At 38.6% G+C, this 19,070-nt stretch overlaps 1 protein-coding gene across 2 annotated transcripts; it reads left to right on the forward strand.

Annotated features, from left to right (window-relative positions):
- Positions 1-918: 918 nt before the first annotated feature.
- Positions 919-14,163, forward strand: COX18 (cytochrome c oxidase assembly factor COX18). 2 transcript variants are annotated; one of them, XM_014068284.2, is made up of 6 exons: positions 919-1,281; positions 2,048-2,148; positions 4,623-4,786; positions 10,006-10,127; positions 12,563-12,670; positions 13,691-14,163. In XM_014068284.2, the coding sequence occupies exons 1-6, from the start codon at positions 919-921 to the stop codon at positions 13,859-13,861; spliced, it is 1,029 nt and encodes a 342-aa protein (XP_013923759.1). In that variant the 3' UTR covers positions 13,862-14,163. The 2 variants fall into 2 exon arrangements, with proteins under 2 accessions (XP_013923759.1, XP_087569456.1); XM_087713330.1 differs by lacking the exon at positions 13,691-14,163 and adding an exon at positions 12,803-12,886.
- The last annotated feature ends 4,907 nt before the right edge of the window (positions 14,164-19,070 follow it).

Below are 19,070 nucleotides of genomic sequence, written 5' to 3' on the forward strand. Positions count from 1 at the left end.
GAAAAAAATGTGCCTATGCCTATAAAAGTTTTAAAACAGCCCTAACATTGATATTCCTCTGGAAATTATTATGGTGGAACTGGTATGATAAAATGCATATCTTTCTTTTCTGCTTATTTTGTAATCAAAAGTGCACATCTGCATAGAAAATAAGGGAGGTTACGTATCAGAAATAGTAATAATCAAATGTGGCTATATGTCGGGATTCATCTCTCCCTTCTCGCTCATTTCATGCGATTTTCCTTGAGGATAACTTTCTGTAGTTTGGGGATATGTAGAGAGAGTGATACTAGATAATATACCGCAGAGAGAGAATCAAAAAAAAAATTCTTGGATGACCTTCCCTGCAATGTCAGCCTTATTTGGCCTGGTTGGAAGAAGACTCGCTTTTTTCAAATCAAGGCTATCGGTAAGCAACCAAAAGCATCGCTTTACATTTCTCGTTGGGAAAAAAACACACTTTAACCTAATTCTTCAGTCAAATACAATAAAACAGCTCATTCTTCATCCAAAGCGATTCCATATGAGAAAAAAAAAAAAACGGAGGAGGAGGAATGCATACATGCGTACCGCTGAAAGCTAAACGTCAACTATTATGGTCCTCCACTTCCGCTCAAGCAAAGCGCCAAAGACGCCTTCAAAAAACCGGAACCGGAACTTTCAAAAGCTAGCGCCATTTCTCAATGTTTACCCATTTTTAAGATGCGCGGCTTCAATTCCTAGAATTACCCAGCCAAATATTACCCTAGGCCAGGGGTCTCCAAACATGGCCGCTTTAAGACTTGTGGACTTTAACTCCCAGAATTCCCCGGCCAGCCAAGCTACCTGGCGAAGTTGAAGTCCACAAGTCTTAAAGCGGCCAAGTTTGGAGGATCCTGGCCTAGACCTTGGCGATAAAGCCACTTTTCGTCTGAGGGCATGCGCATTCTGGCCAGCAAGATGGCGTCGTTTGCTGGATCTAGAATGGCCTTTAGGGTCGCCTACGGGCTGCGCTCCCGCTCCTCCCTCGATGTCCTTTGCCGTTGCGGGGGAGCTCGATTCCTCTGTACGCCTGCGCCCGCCGGGGGTGTCGAAGAAAACCACAGAGACCCTCCCTGGGTTGGGACCTGGTACGAGACGCTCTCTTCGTCGGCGCCTGTCGCGACGGTAGAATCGGGGTTAATAGCGCTGCAGGTTGCATCCGGGCTACCCTGGTGGTCCACGGTGTTGGCAGCTACGGCCATCCTGCGCACTGGCCTAACCCTTCCTCTCAGCGTCTTCCAGAAGCGCGTCGTCGCCCGCGTGAGTTCCAAAAGGAGGGGTTGCCACTCAGCCTTTGCAGAGGGAGTTCTTCTTAGTAGATCGTGTTCTTATTTACGGAATGTGGATATTAAAAGTGACCCTCCCGAAGAAAGTGGGGTGCACGTTTTTTTACACCGAGTGATGTTGAAGTGTGACAGCTTATAAATGGTAAAATTTAGATGAGCAGTCCAAATTCTGCTAAGATCTTTATGTACTTGTGAAAAAGATGTGCCAGCACAAAGACGCTAGCACCTGCATGACCATTCATCCGATTTTTTTGGATTTGCATCCATGTGGGCACATCTTCAGCTCCTGAACTTTTAGCAACTAACATTCACTTTGCCTCATCTAGAAATACATGAAGTAATATGGGTATACAGATGCATTGAGATGTATGGAATATATTTAGTTTAATTAAATTATGTAAGCAAGATCTTATTAGTCTGGATAAATATCTGTTTCTTCCTTTCCCCTTTCTCCTTTTTTACTGTGCACAATATTTTTTCTTAGTATATTCATCCTTTGTCATACAGAATGCCCTCTAACATTTCTTATTTTGCCTGTTCATTGTTTATACTTTATGATATACACTAAAATTTCCATTAGAAGAGAAGATATCCTTAACACAAATAGTGTGAAAAATGTCACATGATGTATAGCTAAGTTGCTGACCTAGAAACTAAGAGGCTGGGTGATACTTTTAGAAAATAATATGGGAGAAAATGTGTATTTTGTATAATTAAGACTTCTTTGTCTTTTCAGCTAGTTAGAAAAATTGCAGCCTGAAATTGAATCCTTAGCCAAACAGCTCCGTTATGAAGTTTCAGTTTCTGCAAAGCAACACAATTGGTCTGAAAAGGAGGCTAGGTAAGATGTCTCTAATAATCACAAGAAAATACCAATATATGTTCTTCAGTATTTCGTATTTGGATTGGTTATCTGAGAGACAAACATATTTGTAAGATGCTTGTACCATATCCTACTATGGTATTTGTACAGTAATCCTACTGTAGGTCTTGCTCTGGGATTTGGCCTCCTTTTCTATATTTTTCTTTCAGCTATTTGTATATTTTCTGATTAGCATTTCATAGAGATCTAAGTAAACTTCTGATCTTTTCTCTTTTATTCAAAATATTTTATTTACATTCCTATTAACTGTTCCCAGATATGACATATGATGAACAAATTTATTTGAAGCATTTGTTTTTCTGCCAAGGAGTTCTCAGAATCACTCTCATATCAATTACAATTAAAGAATGCAATCCCTGTTTTCAGGTATACAATATAGAAGGCATCTCTTAAGAAAAATGGGATGAGAAATGAAGAATAAATAACTTTAGTCTCCAAGTTTTACAGTATCTGTTCTTACTACGATCAGGAATAAAAATAGACTATCATTAACCATTACTTTTCTTTGAATAATTTAAATCTTGGAGGCTTTTTGCTGCCATTCTTTTTTTTTTTTTAAAGCAGGTGGCCATAATGATCTCCCACAACTTATGAATGAATGATCTCCCACAACTTATAAAAATACTAAATAGCTGCTCCTGAAAGTCAAATGTTTTCCACAGGTACAGTGGGGCAAAAGAGTATTTAGTCAGCCACCAATTGTGCAAGTTCTCCCACTTTAAAAGATGAGAGAGACCTGTAATTGACATCATAGGTGGACCTCAACGATGAGAGACAAAATGAGAAAACAAATCCAGACAATCACATTGTCTGATTTGGAAAGCATTTTTTTTTGCAAATTATGGTGGAAAATAAGCATTTGGTCAATATCAAAAGTTCATCTCAATACTTCGTTATATATCCTTTATTGGCAATGACAGAGGTCAAATGTTTTCTGCAAGTCTTCACAAGGTTGGCACACACTGTTCCTGGTATATTCTATGGGGTTGAGATCTGGACACTGTCTAGGCCACTCCAGAACCTTGAAATGCTTCTTACAAAGCCACTCCTTCGTTGCCCGGGCAGTGTGTTTGGGATCATTATCATGCTGAAAGACCCAGCCAAGTTTCATCTTCAATGCCCTTGCTGATGGAAGGAGGTTTGCGCTCAAAATCTCACGATACATGGCCCCATTCATTCTTTCCTGTACACGGATCAGTCATCCTGGTCCCTTTGCAGAGAAACAGCCCAAAACCATGATGTTGCCAACCCCGTGCTTCACATTAGGTATGATGTTCTTTGGATGCAACTCAGCATTCTCTCTCCTCCAAACACGACGAGTTGTGTTTCTACCAAACAGTTCTACTTTGGTTTCATCTGACCATATGACATTCTCCCAATCCTCTTCTGGATCATCCAAATGCTCTCTAGCAAACTTCAGACGGGTCCAGACATGTACTGGTTTAAGTAGGGGGACACGTCTGGCACTGCAGGATCTGAGTCCCTGGCGGCATAGTGTGTTACTGATGGTAGCCTTTGTTACGTTGGTCCCAACTCTCTGCAGGTCATTCACTAGGTCCCCCCGTGTGGTTCTGGGATTTTTGCTCACCTTTCTTGTGATCATTTTGACCCCAGGGGGTGAGATCTTGCGTGAAGCCCCAGATCAAAGGAGATTATCAGTGGTCTTGTATGTCTTCCATTTTCTAATTATTGCTCCCATAGTTGATTTCTTCACACTAAGCTGCTTGCCTATTGCAGATTCAGTCTTCCCAACCTGGTGCAGGTCTACAATTTTGTTTCTGGTGTCCTTCAACAGCTCTTTGGTCTTCACCTAGTGGAGTTTGGAGTGTGACTGTTTGAGGTTGTGGACAGGTGTTTTTTATACTGCTAACAAGTTCAAACAGGTGCCATTAATACAGGTAATGAGTGGAGGACAGAGGAGCCTCTTAAAGAAGACGTTACAGGTCTGTGAGAGCCAGAAATCTTGCTTGTTTGTAGGTGACCAAATACTTATTTTCCACCATAATTTGCAAAAAAATGCTTTCCAAATCAGAAATGTGATTGTCTGGATTTGTTTTCTCATTTTGTCTCTCATAGTTGAAGTCTACCTATAATGTCAAATACAGGCCTCTCTCATCTTTTAAGTGGAAGAACTTACACAATTGGTGGCTGACTAAATATTCTTTTGCCCCACTTTAATTACATTAAAAAATAGTCCAAAATTAACAGTAATAGTTCCACTAGCAATAGCTTTAATATAATGTGCTATTCTTTCTTACCTTAGAAATACTGCTAAATTCTAATTCTAGACAATTTCCTTATTGTAACATTTAAAGTCAAGATGGACTTGACTTGGTATATACTGAAATTCTAACTCAGTAGAAGTAACCACTTTTGTTCATGGACTGTTCTGTTAATCTCTAAAATGATCTTTTATTTCTCTTTCCATCCAGGGCATGCTACAGGAGAAATATAAAAAGAATAGTTTCAGAGTTATATATTCGAGATAATTGTCATCCTTTCAAGACCACCCTGCTCATTTGGGTACAGCTTCCAGTATGGGTCTTTGTTTCCGTAGCTTTACGTGATTTAAGTATTGGCAGAGGAGATTCTGAAGGTAATAGTTGTGTAGTACTGCTTTAAATTATTGTATTTTCTAAAATTCTTTTCTCGGTGATTTACTTTCTTAAATGAAACATTTCTTTTCAGACTTAATATTTTTTCTAGCTTTGCCATTAAATCATTTTAATTCTGAAGTTGATTACAGCAAGTAAGTATAATTAAACTTGTGTACTGTCTGATTCCCAATGATTGGGTAGTTTACAATACTCAAACATAAACATAGTAAAATGGCAAGTATGACAGATCCAGTGGTGGGTTCCGGATCCCGTTCCAACCGGTACGGTTAGAACAGGCCCAGCGTCACACACATGGACACATGCATGCATGCGTCATACTTGCCTGCAATGCTTCTGCAAACCTCCATGACGCTTAAGCTGCTTGGCAGAGCGTCATGCAGGCGCCGTACATGCTGTGCGCAGAAGCGCCAAAGGTTTAAAGGATGGGTGAGCTTGGAAGGGCCCTCCGGAGCACCGTACTGGAACGGTACCTGGTGCTCTGAGCAGGCTTCGGTACACTCGTACCGGGGTGTAGTGCCTGTAACCCACCACTAGACAGATCGAATGAAGTAAGGAATCTCACTCTTCTTCCCTCGCCAAAGGTTGGTGAAGAGCCAGATTTTCACCAGCCTTCTGAACAACAGCAGGGAGGGGCCATCTAAATTTTTCTAGAGTACAGGCACTAATGTCTGTTCTTCATGCAGGAGCTGAGAGTTCAGATAGGCTTCCAGGTTGTACAGTGCATGAGGAGTATAAATAATATCCAACATAATTATTCAAGTGTTAGTGCATTATAGTAGAGCAATAAGAATTAATCAGCAAAAGCTATTCATTGAATATTATTATTATTGTTATACAATTGTATCACAGCGGCCAGTTTTTTCGCCGGATTTGGCATTGGTTACTAGTCGGGCCCCACCCAGGGGCCTAGGACGTCGTAACGTATTTTCGTAATATGCGTGCAGATCCAAGCAGTGCGGCTTTTTGCATTTGACTGATGGTGATTTTGTCAATTTTTAACTGTTTTAAATGTAATTCAAGTGCTTTTGGAATAGCACCCAGTGTGCCAATTACCACTGGAATTACCACTGCTGGTTTGTGCCATAGTCGTTGAATTTCGATTTTTAAGTCCTGGTATCTTGCGATTTTTTCATGTTCCTTCTCGGCGACCCTGCTATCACCTGGTATTGCGATGTCTATGATTGTGACCTTATTTTTCTCAACCAGTGTGATGTCTGGTGTATTATGCGCCAGTATTTTGTCGGTTTGTATACGGAAATCCCACAAGATCTTGACCATCTGATTTTCGGTGACTTTTTCAGGCTGATGTTCCCACCAGTTTTTTGCTGTTTTGATATTATAATTTTTGCACAAATTCCAATGGATCATTTGTGCTACTGAATTGTGCCGCAATTTATAATCAGTCTGCGTGATTTTTTTACAGCAGCTGAGTATGTGATCAACAGTTTCATCAGCTTCTTTGCAAAGACTGCATTTGGCATCATCAGAGGATTTTTCTATTTTGGCCTTAATGGCATTTGTGCGGATAGCTTGTTCTTGCGCAGCCAGGATTAGTGACTCTGTTTCTTTCTTTAATGTACCTGTTGTTAACCATAACCAAGTTTGTTCACTGTCCACTTTATCTTTTATTTTTTCCAGAAATTGGCCATGCAGTGCTTTGTTCTGCCAACTCCATTCTTGATTTTATCACATCTTTTCTGTATTCTTGTTTCGTCTGTTGGGCCTTCAGTAGATTTTTGTTCTTTACTTCGATTAATAGATGTTCTTGATTTTCTTTTAAATAATCAGCCAGTCCATGTTTTTCTTCTTCAACTGTTTGCTTCACTTGTAATAATCCTCTGCCACCTGATTTTCGGGGCAGATATAGTCTATCAGTATCACCACGTGGATGTAAACTGTAGTGCATTGTCATTAGTTTCCTGGTTTTTCGGTCCAAAAGGTCCAAATCAGCTTGTGTCCAGTTAACTATACCAGCTGTGTATCTTATAACTGGTATTGCCCAGGTATTTATGGCTTTGATTGTATTTCCACCATTCAATTTAGATTTTAAAATTTTCCTAACTCTGTTGGTGTACTCTCGCCTGACAATAGTTTTTACTTCTCCATGCTTGATGTTATCCAACTGCAGAATGCCTAAGTATTTGTAGGCTTCATTTTCTTTGCATTTAATTAATTGGCCATTGGGCATTTCAATTCCCTCACATGCAGTGATTTTGCCCCTTTTTATGGATACAGTGGCGCATTTTTCCATGCCAAACTGCATTGAAATATCGGTGCTGAATACTCGGACTGTGTTTGTCAATTATTGGATTTCTATTTCTGACTTTCCATAGAGTTTCAAATCATCCATATATAGTAAATGTGAAATTTTTTCAGCTTCTTTGGCTGTTTGGTAGCCTAATTTCATTTTTTTTAAGATTACTGATAGTGGGATCATTGCGATGATGAAGAGAAGAGGTGAAAGTGAATCACCCTGGAAAATTCCTCGCTTGATATTAACCATTCCGTAGATCTCATTCCCCACTGCCAACTCAGTTCTCCATTGTTTCATCGCCTTTTCAGTAAAGGATGTAATATTTTTGCTAATGCCAGTTGTTTCTAAGCATTTTATGATCCAACTATGTGGCAGTGAGTCAAATGCCTTTTTGTAATCAATCCAGGCCATATTCAAGTTTGTTTTTCTGTTCTTACAATTTTCTAATATCATTTTATCAATTAGAAGCTGATCTTTTGTGCCCCTGCTGCTTCTTTTGTTGCCTTTTTGCTCTACTGGCAAGATGTTGTTTGTTTCCAAATAATCCATCATGTTATCTGCAATAATGCCTGTGAGTAATTTGAAGGTTGTTGGCAAGCATGTTATTGGTCTGTAGTTTTCAGGTGTTGTTCCTTTAGTTGCATCTTTCTGAATCAAGTATGTTTTTCCAGTTGTCAACCATTCATCAATTTGGCCCTTTTGTAAAATTTCATTCAGTTGCCTGGCCAATATTGCATGTAAACTGGTCAGATATTTGAGCCAGAAACCATGTAATTGGTCCTTTCCAGGTGATGTCCAATTCTTTACCTTTTTAACTCGATTTTTGACCATCTCAGTTGTTATTTCTAATGCTTGCATTTGTTTGTTGCCAATGCTTTTCTCAAAGTCATGTATCCACTTTGCTTCCTTGTTGTAGTCCTTTGCATTTTCCCACAATTCTTTCCAGAATTCAACTGTGGCCTGTTTTTCTGGTTTTTCACTTTTGGTGTCACCATTTACATTAAGACTTTGATAAAAACGCCGTTGGTCTGATCGAAATTGCTGATTTTGTTTATATTGGATGATTCGTGCCTCATATCTTTCAATTTTTCTAGCTGTTGCTGTTATCTGCTGTTTTACAATCTCTACAGCTTCATTGATGTTTCTTGTATCCAATCTATATCTCCTGATTAGCCGATCTATGATTTTGTTGTTTTTAAGCCGTTGCTCATGCATGTTCTTTAAGTTACTAGCATCTGCCCTTAATTTTTTGATTTTTTGTTCTAAACGGATTTTCCACTTTGGCTTTGATGCTTTTTCTGTTGTGTGACTAGGTACTTTAATTTTAATGCCTAGTTCATTAGTGACTATTACAGCTGTGCTGTACATTAACTGGTTTGTTTCCAAGATGGATCCCGGTTCAATTGTTGAAAACACTGCATTAACCATTTTCATGATAGGGGCCAAAATTTTCTTAGGCACAGTTTTTAGTGGTGGTAAACGTTGCCTTTCCTCATTAAGCAGAAAATGCTCCATGATCTTATCCTTCAATTCTTTTTGTTTTTGAGTTAGTTCATCAGTTGGTTCAGTGATAACTGGTTCTAGTGGTGGTGATGTTATTTCCTCCCCGAGAGCTTCTTCTGGGAGTTCTACTATACTGTCTTTAGTTGTGTCTTGAATATCAGTTATTTCCGCTTGTGATATTGTTTTTGGGGTTTTGCAATTTGCCTGAATTTCCTCATGTTCAACTTCACTAAACACTTTATTCCGTATAATAAATCGCCTTTGATCTGCTAGTCGTTGTTCACTAACATTTGAATCTGGATATTGTTGTTTCCATAATTCATACATTCTCTTTAAATAGCCTCTTTTTTCTGGCTCTGAGTTGTAGTAACAGGCCATTATGGCACGGTTTTCATCTGCACTATATTTTTGTCGTTTTGTTGGCTGGTCCACTTGTAGCCCACTTGTCGACGGATGTCCAGGGACCCCAACATCCACCGCGGCCCTTGTTAACCCGCGCGACGACCGATGCGGTATGGAATTCTTATTTGTTTTTTTCACCATATTGTATGGGTTGGCGGGGGGTTTTTTACGGGACCAGATGCCAACCTGACCCCAACCTTCCTCCTTTCTCATCCGGGCTTGGGACCGGCAACGGCGGAGTTGTTGTTGTTGTTGTTGTTGTTGTTGTTATTATTATTATTATTATTATTATTATTATTTAATCTGGTGCAGCAGAGAGCTTTGCATAGTGAGCCAATTTGATGTAGTGGTTAAAGCCTCAGGCTAAAAACTGGGGGACTGTGAGTGCTAATATCATGGTTGCAAAACTAGCATGGTGACTTTCAACCAGTCACTTTCCCTCAGTCCTGGGAAGCAGGCAATGGCAAACCAGAAATCTTGTCAAGAAAACTGCAGGAACTTATCTAGGCAGGTGTCGGGATCAACACTGATTCAAAAACACTGCCTATATGGGCATGAAAATTCCCTTTCTCTCTCTCTCAGTTCAAACCACCTTAAAGGAGTGTCGTGAGGAAGTAGGGGGCAGGAGTATTACTCTGTGAGAGAGGGAGAGGAGAGATGGACAGACAGAGATCCAATATTAATGGTCTGTGTCAGATGATCTATTTACCTTTGAAGCTGCTGAATAATATTTAATATGCAAAATGTAAGCATAATTATCAATGAAGTTGTATAATTTAAAAATCTGAATTGAAAAGAAAAAATGCAATGACTTCTCAACTATTACTTTAGTCTAACCCATTGGTAGATCTAGCTCTAGTGTTTATAGATCTAACCAAGTAGGAGAAAACCAACATCCAGAAGTTGCTGTTGCTAGTCCTTTTTACAGAATCTGCTAGCAATCATTCCTAGTTTAAATTCACTATCAGTACTAATGCTCTAAAATATTTGCCACATTTACAATAAATAATATGCCAATTATTTGTGTGTTTTCAACAGGGCTTTTAATTCAGGAGCAGTTTTCCACAGGAGGCATACTCTGGTTTAAAGATCTCACTTTACCTGACTCAACTTGGATTTTGCCAATCACTCTTGGACTTCTCAATCTACTGATAGTAGAGGTATTAGGTCTATTATAAAATCAGGGGGTGGATTAGAAGCTGTTGTACCCCAAGTAACATAACAGCTTGTAATTTGTTTATTCTTCTTATATAATTCTAATTTAATACAGGCTCTCCAGTTTTCAAAACACTAAGCAAGGAATATTGAGATGTAGACACAATATCTACATTTAGTACATATAGAATTGGAAACAGCCAATTATTAAACAAGTTACAAACTACAGAGAGGAAAACACTAAATAAAGTTAGGGCTGGTATTTGCATTCCTATCATTCAAACTTTGGTGAAATATCAACATGCTATCCCAGGAGCACTTTTATATTTAATTTTCATTTGGAAATTGTATGCTTTTACTTGATTTCAATAATTTCTGACAATATGAATGTTAAAACAAGTGCAGTCATTGCCACTGCTGCTGACTATATTGTAGATTTAAGATTCAGATAGCACCCAAGACATAGACATAATTTATTAAATTTGTATGCTGCATGATACTCAACAACTCTGGGCTGTTCATAAAAACTAAATAAATTACCATAAAATTAGCAAAATGGCAAGTATACTGAAGCTGGGAGAAGGATACTTAATAGTAACAATAACTGGATTAGAGCAAGTTCTAGTTTTATTATTTTACCTACTATAATAATTCATAGTGTTCCCTCATTTGGCTTTTGTTCACTAGGTATGGGCATCAATCATTTTAAAATTTAATTGTCACAATTGATAAAGTTTAAGGGTCTGGATGATATAATGCAAAGAATAATAATTCATAAGTATTGCAAAATTAACAAAAGAGATAGTTTGGATTCAAACGAATGTCCAGCTTTCTAGAACTCTCACAAATGTGTAGTATAATGGAAGGGAATTTGTTTTAAATGCATATGAACTCAGATAATTTGATGTGATGGAATTCATGGCATTTATTTTTATTTGATACATTTAATATAACAAACCACTTGACTTATGACTGGTGCACAAGAATAAAAACAGATAAGAAAATGATCAAGCCAGCAAAAGCCAGTGATTGCTTTATTTTTAATAGCAAACATTCAGACTCACCTAATGCTGCTGGTAAGAGTGATTTTTTTAATGAAGAGACTGAATTATTCTACACCCATACCTAACCACTAAATTTTTCTTTTGTGTTTTTCTTTTCGATGTATAATGCTACCAGGCTAGGAATAGAAGTAGCTTCTTTTTTAAAAAGCCGATTCTCATAAACCAAGAGGTTTTTTCCCAAGGACAATAGTAGAGTCTGACAATGCAGTTAATGAAATTTCTTCACTGTTCTTTGAAAGTAAAGCCATTTATTGACATGATCTTGACCATGTCAACCTATTTTTTTAAACCAGGGTTCAAACTTTCAATTCTAAAAAATAAGACACAACTCTTTTCTGTACTTCATGAAAGCATATCTATAATTCCTGTCAAAAATACCTAAGTGGTGCCTATCGGAGCAATCTTTAATGAAAGTCTCTTAATTTTTTTTATTGCAATACTGAGATAATAATTACCTGTGATTTACCTGCAGAAGATGGACTCATATTTACTTGTCCTTCTCACTTACCTTGCTAGTGTTTAGTATAAACAAATTTTCTGCTTCCAGATCTCATAGACAGAGCAGTTTGTATGTAGATAGTTGATCTAAATAGCCAGATGGTTGCCTACATAGGTTTAATTTGTAGACCTACAGTCCATTTCTAATGTGGCTACATTAGAAACAAACTGATTTAGTATGTGTGGATATCATTGCCAATGGTTATATATTACTCCAAAATGTAGGGACTAACCTTGAGTCCTTAGTCTGAAATAGCTTAGACATTCCGGATCATAAAATAATTAGCATAAACAAGACAGCCTATTGTGAAGCTTCAGAACAAGTGATAAAAAAATTCATTTACCGAATACAGAGTAATTTTGTCCACAGAAAGAAAATTGTTTACTTTGACAGCATGTGTAGTTTGATATAAAGAACATTTCTGAGTATATTGGGAATTCTAAAATTTAATTTTATAAAATAACTTTAAAAGATACTTGTTAAACATATTTTATGCTGTTAAGGTTTGGTTTAATGAAAAAATATGGACATAAAAATACATACAAAGTCTTAACAGAATGGGTTCTGTCAATTGTACTTTAACTTACTTGGCGTCAGTACCTCCTGCCCTAATCTTCTCAACTGTGCAACCTTACATGTAGTCATTTCTGTAGTTCTATTATTATGTTTGATTATCAAAATCTCTAATTCTTGACTTGTAATTCCCTGTCATAAGGCCTTCCATCATACTGTAGAATACTATGGCTGTAAAAACTCAAAGGTGTATCAGGTGATACATGTAAATATGTGAATAATCAGCTAATTTGTCCAGAACATCATTCAGTAAATATAATCCTAACTGATATTTCTTCTTACTGTTTCTAATTTGTCTTTCCAGATTTTTAGTTTAAGAAAAACTGAAACATCCTGGGTTTGGAAGTATGCTACCAACTTTTTTCGAGCAGTCTCTGTGCTAATGATCCCCATTGCTTCAAATGTTCCATCAGTAAGTTTGTTAGTATAGTACATTATATTAGCTGCAAAAGGTCTTTGCTTCCAACATTGAATGGCTTCATATGGATGTTCAATGTTGGGAACATTGGGGAATCGTATTATTAAGAATATTGTTTTTCAGCAGATTGGCAGTTCGATTCCCACTGGCTCAAGGTTGACTCAGCCTTCCATCCTTCTGAGGTCGGTAAAATGAGGACTCAGATTCTTGGGAGCTGATATACTGATTTTGTAAACTGCTTAGAGAAGCTGTAAAGTGCTATGAAGTGATATATAAATCTAAGTGCTATTGCTATTTTATATTGGTATTGCTAGCTTATAAATACTTATAGTGCTGTTTCCTACATTGTGTGATGGCCAGTGGGGATTTGAATTCAAATCTTCCTCTCACCAAGTCATATTTTCTATTTACTAAACCCATTCTGTCCAACTAGTGTTATATGTGGCACAACAGAATTTAGAGATCATCTACAAATCATAAAATAGGACATTAACTCTTGCTGCACATTATCAATACATATTCTTTCGCCACATAAATGACCTACTTGGAAGAATGTCTTTTTGAGGTAGGATCTAATTTTCATATGAGCTGATTGGTGAGAAACGGTTGTGAATTATAATGCTACATGGCAACTGAAAAAAAACAATCTGACGTATTAAAATCAGTAACTTCAAATGCTGCATGTAAACAATGGTTTATGAAGCTCAGTTTTTAAGATGGCTTCCTATGTGGAAATTGCTGACTATTTCAGACATTCTAAATAGGATTTCATGGAGTCATGGTTATTCACTATTCTTCATCCTAATATGATACATTTATAAAGATAAAATTAGGGGGGTATAATGCCTTATCATTCAGAATTCCTAGTAGGAAAATGGGATAACACGTTACTCAAGCTTTTTTTTTAATTTGGATATTTTTAATGAGAGATGATGTGACTAGTTGGCAATAATATTACTTTTATTCACTTTGTTAAAGTTAGTATGTCCTTTTTCCTTTCTTCTTTTATTTCAGATACTAGCTTTGTACTGGGTATCTTCCAGCTTCATAGGCCTTTCACATAACCTTCTGCTGCGCTCTCCTGCTTTCTGTAAATTATTCCATCTCCCTCGGACCAAGTCTGATTCAGATACTCCATACAAAGACATTGTTGCTGCTTTGTACATGAAATATTTCTTTAAGTGATATACATCTCTGTAATAGAACCAAATGATTTTTTTACTATATTAAATTGTATTATGAAGCTAACTTTGTTAGAGTAGAGAAACTTTTTATGTCCCCTTTAGGAGGAGACAACATCCTTAAAAATATTAGCTTTCGATTCAGTGTTTGTTTTTAATTTATATGGAATTTCTGAAATCTTGCAGCTTTTCCTGAAAAACATTTCTTGTCCTTCTAGGTGATGTAATTGTTTGAATATTATGTATTGATATTTGTTTCTTAATAATTTTGGCAGCTTAAAATACAAGCATACTTTTCAGCATGCATATAACATGGTTTTCAGATATTTTCGAAGTGATTTAGAAGAGAGAAAAACTCCCATCCTATCTTCTGTGTCATATCCTAACCCATGTCAGATGCTGACATGTACAGTCATGCAAAGGGAGATAATGAGTTGCCAAACAGAAAAGAACTTTAGGGGTGAAGTTAACAGTAAAACTCCAAGTAGCTACCATTCATAGGATTTCAATTGATCACATTTCTTCCACATATCCTCTAGAAAACAGTAAGTTTCTTGCACCCATATTAGTCTAGATCAGTGGTTCTCAACCTGTAGGTCGGGACCCCTTTGGGGTTCGAACGATCCTTTCACAGGGGTCGCCTAAGACCATCGGAAAACACATATTTTCAATGGTCTTAGGAACCGAGACACCAATTTTATGGTTGGAGATCACAACATGAGGAACTATATTAAAGGGTCGCGGCATTGGGAAGGTTGAGAACCACTGGTCTAGATGAAATGATTAAATATATGTTAATTTTACTTTTATAACACCTATGATTTACATTTTGTATTTAAGAAACATTGAAATATTTTAGCAGTGAGTTATAAATATGCAATTAGAAATCTGAGACTTGGGGAAGACATTACATAAGGGATAGTATCTAAGTTTAAAGAAGACAAATCTTTCTTTCTTGAGCAATCTCTTCGTTTTCTAGCAATGCAATTGACCTGTGACAATTGCCCAGCGTCTCTACTAGCTCCACAGTTTTAGAAGCAGCTCTTTTAACTGTAGTTATATTGATTTAGCTGTTCATATACCAATCACCATTTATGTGGAAGAATCTAATGAACTTTCATACTATTAATAAGCATATTTCTAATCACATTGAATATATATTTTTTAATTTTAAGGAAAAATGTTCATTAACCAGTAATCATTCTCCAATCTGCATTAACAGAAAAACTAAAGTTATCATTTGGCTTCATAGCTCTGAATAAAAAAGGGAAAATAAATTAGCCTAATACTTTAAAACAGTAGTTTAAACAGTACTCCAGTACTGTTGAACTGGAACTTTGAAAATGACATTAGATACATTTAATTCACAAAAAGTAGTACCCCAAATACCTGCTGTTATAGTGGACAGATTCTTCCATCCTTTTTTGGCGTGTGTGGAATTTAATGCATTTTGGATGTGTTTCTAATTTTTCTTTCAAATATATATTGAAATAGACAAATGTAACTAGTACATAGTGTTAAGCACTTTGTATGAGTCAGACTCATGATCAATTCAGCACAGTGAATTGGCAATTATGGCATATTGTGATGTTTCACAATAAAAAGGTTTCCTCAAATGAACCAGCTAGGATCGTTGCAAACTATTCAGCATCACAGATATAGTATCAACCAAGTTTTCACTGTACCATAAGTAATCTAATTTCTGGAGATGGATGAAAATACTGCTGTGGCTAAGTTTGAAAAGCTGATTTATACAGTGGTGCTTAAAAGTTTGTAAATCTTTTGAAAGTTCAGTATTTCTGCATAAATATGACCTGAAACACGACTTGTTCTATACGTCCTAAAACTAAATATTTTTGTTCACTACTTTTTAATTGCAAATTTTGGTTTGATTACTTATTTTATGTATATAACTTATCATAGTATAAAATGCCAAATCCTCATGGTTCATCCAAAACCATGATCAATGCCATCTTTGTCCTATGTCCTGGCCCGACACCTGTTTGAAAGGGCTTATCAGAATCTTTGAATCTGTAACCAAACCACTTTCTCAATAACAGGAGACAGAGAAAAAGTTGTCCAGTGGGTGCAGTGGAGCAGGCGAATCATCCCCTCCCTTAAAGAAGGTGGCATTACAGTTATCCACCACCACGTGGGAAGGGCATGAATCCCATTAACAAGCCACAAGGGGTATGAATCCAGGAATTAACAATCTTGAACATTCAGCCCATTTACTTGGTAATAAAAGCCACAAAATGTATTTTAATAATTAATTTTTATCTGTTAGAATTAAAAAAAACAAATGAAAAACAATTTTAGGATTAAAATATAGGAAAATGACCTTTTTGCATTGGATACATTACAAGAATGAAGAACTGAAGATGATCTACCACTTCCATATTTTATTTGTGATTTTCTAACAACGTTAAGCTAGCTATTAGAGTAGGATGATGGAGAAAGGCATACCACTTGAGTTTTCCTGCAAGATTTTTTTCCAGAAAATCAATGAAAAAGATATTCAAACATACAATCACATGGCTGGCACTGCAGTACTTTATTTAAATGCTACAACAGATGAAGTATCAAGTCATATTTTTGATCAGGCAATGTATTAAGGAATAAAGTATGACTCAATTACACAACTTATTCTTGCTACATTTATAGTTCATTCAAGAAGATTCTAATTTTATCTGTTTAGTTACAGCATCTATATCGCCATGCCAAGGATTAACAATTCTCAGCTTTTAATAAGAATTTAACCCAAAATCATGTCCATAAATAATTGTTAAAATTGGGCTTTGGTTTTTACCTGATACGCCCCTTCTCTGGGCAGGTGGAGACAGCGGTCATGCATGGGTTAACTCAGCCAGTAACCAATAGCACTGAGTCTACCAAAGTGATGTCATCACCTCTGAGGAGTGTCCTCCTGCTTTCTTGACGGAGATAAGTAGACTGCTGTGCGCTATTCGATTGCTCTCAATCCCTTTGATGCTCCAGTAGTTCTCCCAGATCTCCCTCTGCAAATTAGGCCAGAGCCTGAAAGAGTGGGGATGACCACTGTCTCCACCTGCCCAGAGAAGGGGCATATCAGGTATGAACCAATGCTCCATTCTCCAAAGTTGGTGGAGACAGCGGTCATGCATGGGACATACCAAAGCTAGGCCTGTCCCTGGGTGGGAATGGGACTGGGCTAGAAGCTTGAAGAGGGAAGAACTTGTTGAAGGACCCACTGTCCAAATGCCGCATCCGCTGAAGCTTATGTATCTACCTTATAATGGCAGATAAAGGGGGTAGTAGTAGTCCAGGTGGCCGCCTTACAGATCTCCACCAAGGCCTGTCTTGTCCACGCTGCCACCATAGCTGCACTGCGCATGGAATGTGCCGTGATGATGGAGGAGTGAGATGATGTGCCAGGTAAGCTCTTGAAATGGCAGATTGGATCCAGCGCCCAACAATTGATGGAGAAGCTTTTAGCCCCTTATTTGTGGGATGGAAAAAGACGAAGAGAGCTTCGGGGGCCCTGAAGACAGCCGTCTTGGCAATACAGGTCTTAAGAGTATGTTTAATCTGTGCCATTTGCGTTCAAGTCTGTGAGAAGGATTAGGACAGAAATTTGGAAGAGAGGTCTAGAGATCAATGAAAGACCGAATTTACCTTTGGAACAAAGGTGGGATCAAGGCAAAGGACCACATGGTCCGGATGAAATACACAGGTCAGATGGATGGAAAGGGCCACCGTGACAACATGATGGCCACCAGAAAGGTTGTCTTCAGTGTAAGATGATGCAATGAGGCTCACCTGAGAGATTTGAAGGGCGGTTCAGCAAGAAAGTCAAGGACCCTGGCTAGATGCCACAAGGGGAAAGGGTGTATGACAGGAGAACAGAGATTAGACGCACCCCTAATGAAGCGGTGAACATGAGGGTGCAAGAAAAGAGCCTCATCTCGGTGAAGTGAGAGAACCGAAGAGAGAGCTAACACTTGTCGCCATAAGGTGTTTGGCCAGAGCCCCTTATCAAGCCCCTGTTGCAAGAACTCCAAAACCTGGGGGACTGAAGCCTTCAGGGGGATGGCATCTCAAGAGCAGCACCATGTAGTGAAGGTCTTCCACATTGATTCATAGATCCTGTGAGTGGCAGGCGAGAAGCCTGAATAATCCGAATTTCAGTCTCAGAAAGGTTAGCCGCCCTCAAGACCGCCCACTCAGTTTCCATGCAGTTAGGCGAAGCCAGGACAAGTTGGGATGGTGAATGGACCCCTGATGAAAAGGGGACATTATCATTGGAAGATACCATACCAGGGTTGTTGCGGCCAATGATGGGCAATTAGGATGAGTTCGGCGTCTTCCTCTATCATTTTCCAAATCACCCTCTGTAACGGGGAAGGGAGGGAAGGCGTACAGGAGACCGTGAGGCCACCTGCACCTTAAGGCATCTGTCCCTTCTGCGCCTGGTGCCCTGTAACGAGACAGGTACCTGGGCAACTGCCTGTTGGATACCGTTGCGAATAGATCTAGCACTGGAGTCCCATACCTGGACGATAGCTGTCTGAAGATGTGACGGTTCAGGCTCCACTCCGCAGGGTCGATTGTTGTGCGGCTCAATCTGTCTGGGTGTTGTTGTGCCTGAGATGTGTTCGGTGTGGAGAGAGAAGATTGGCTTCCGCCCAGATTCCTAGACAAAAGGCAGATTCGTGAGAGATAGCGCCCTCGTTTCCCCTTGGCGGTTGACGTGCACCTTGGCCGTTGTGTTGTCCATCTGAATCAGCATGTGTATATTGAGAAGTGAGGATTGGAAATGAAGGAGAACCAGATGGATGGCTCTCAACTCTAGCCAATTCATACTGTGAGAAAGGTCAGAATCGGACCAGAGACCCTGAGCCACTTGATCTTCCAGGTGAGCTCCCCATCCCAATAAGCTTGCATCCATCATGAATATGAGACGTGGAAATTCCCTGAAGAAGGACCTCCGAGAAATGGCTGGGGAGATCCACCAGTCCAGAGATTAGATTACCTCTGGAGTCAACCTGACTTTCACTGGGGTTGGTTGCTGTTGGTTTTCTGGAATGGCAAATCATTGAAGGCAGCGGCTGTGGAGCCGCACCCAAGAAACAATGGAGAAGTATGAGACCATCTTCCCCAGCAATTGAGACAGCTGGAGAAGAGGGACCAGCTGTCTCCCTCACACCTCGTTGGCCAGGTCTCTGAGGCTGATC

Source organism: Thamnophis sirtalis, unplaced genomic scaffold (genome assembly GCF_051295495.1).
Source record: "Thamnophis sirtalis isolate CommonGarterSnake01/CBP01778 unplaced genomic scaffold, rThaSir2_p1.2 scaffold_4, whole genome shotgun sequence".
In the NCBI taxonomy this organism is placed as follows: Eukaryota; Metazoa; Chordata; class Lepidosauria; order Squamata; family Natricidae; genus Thamnophis; species Thamnophis sirtalis.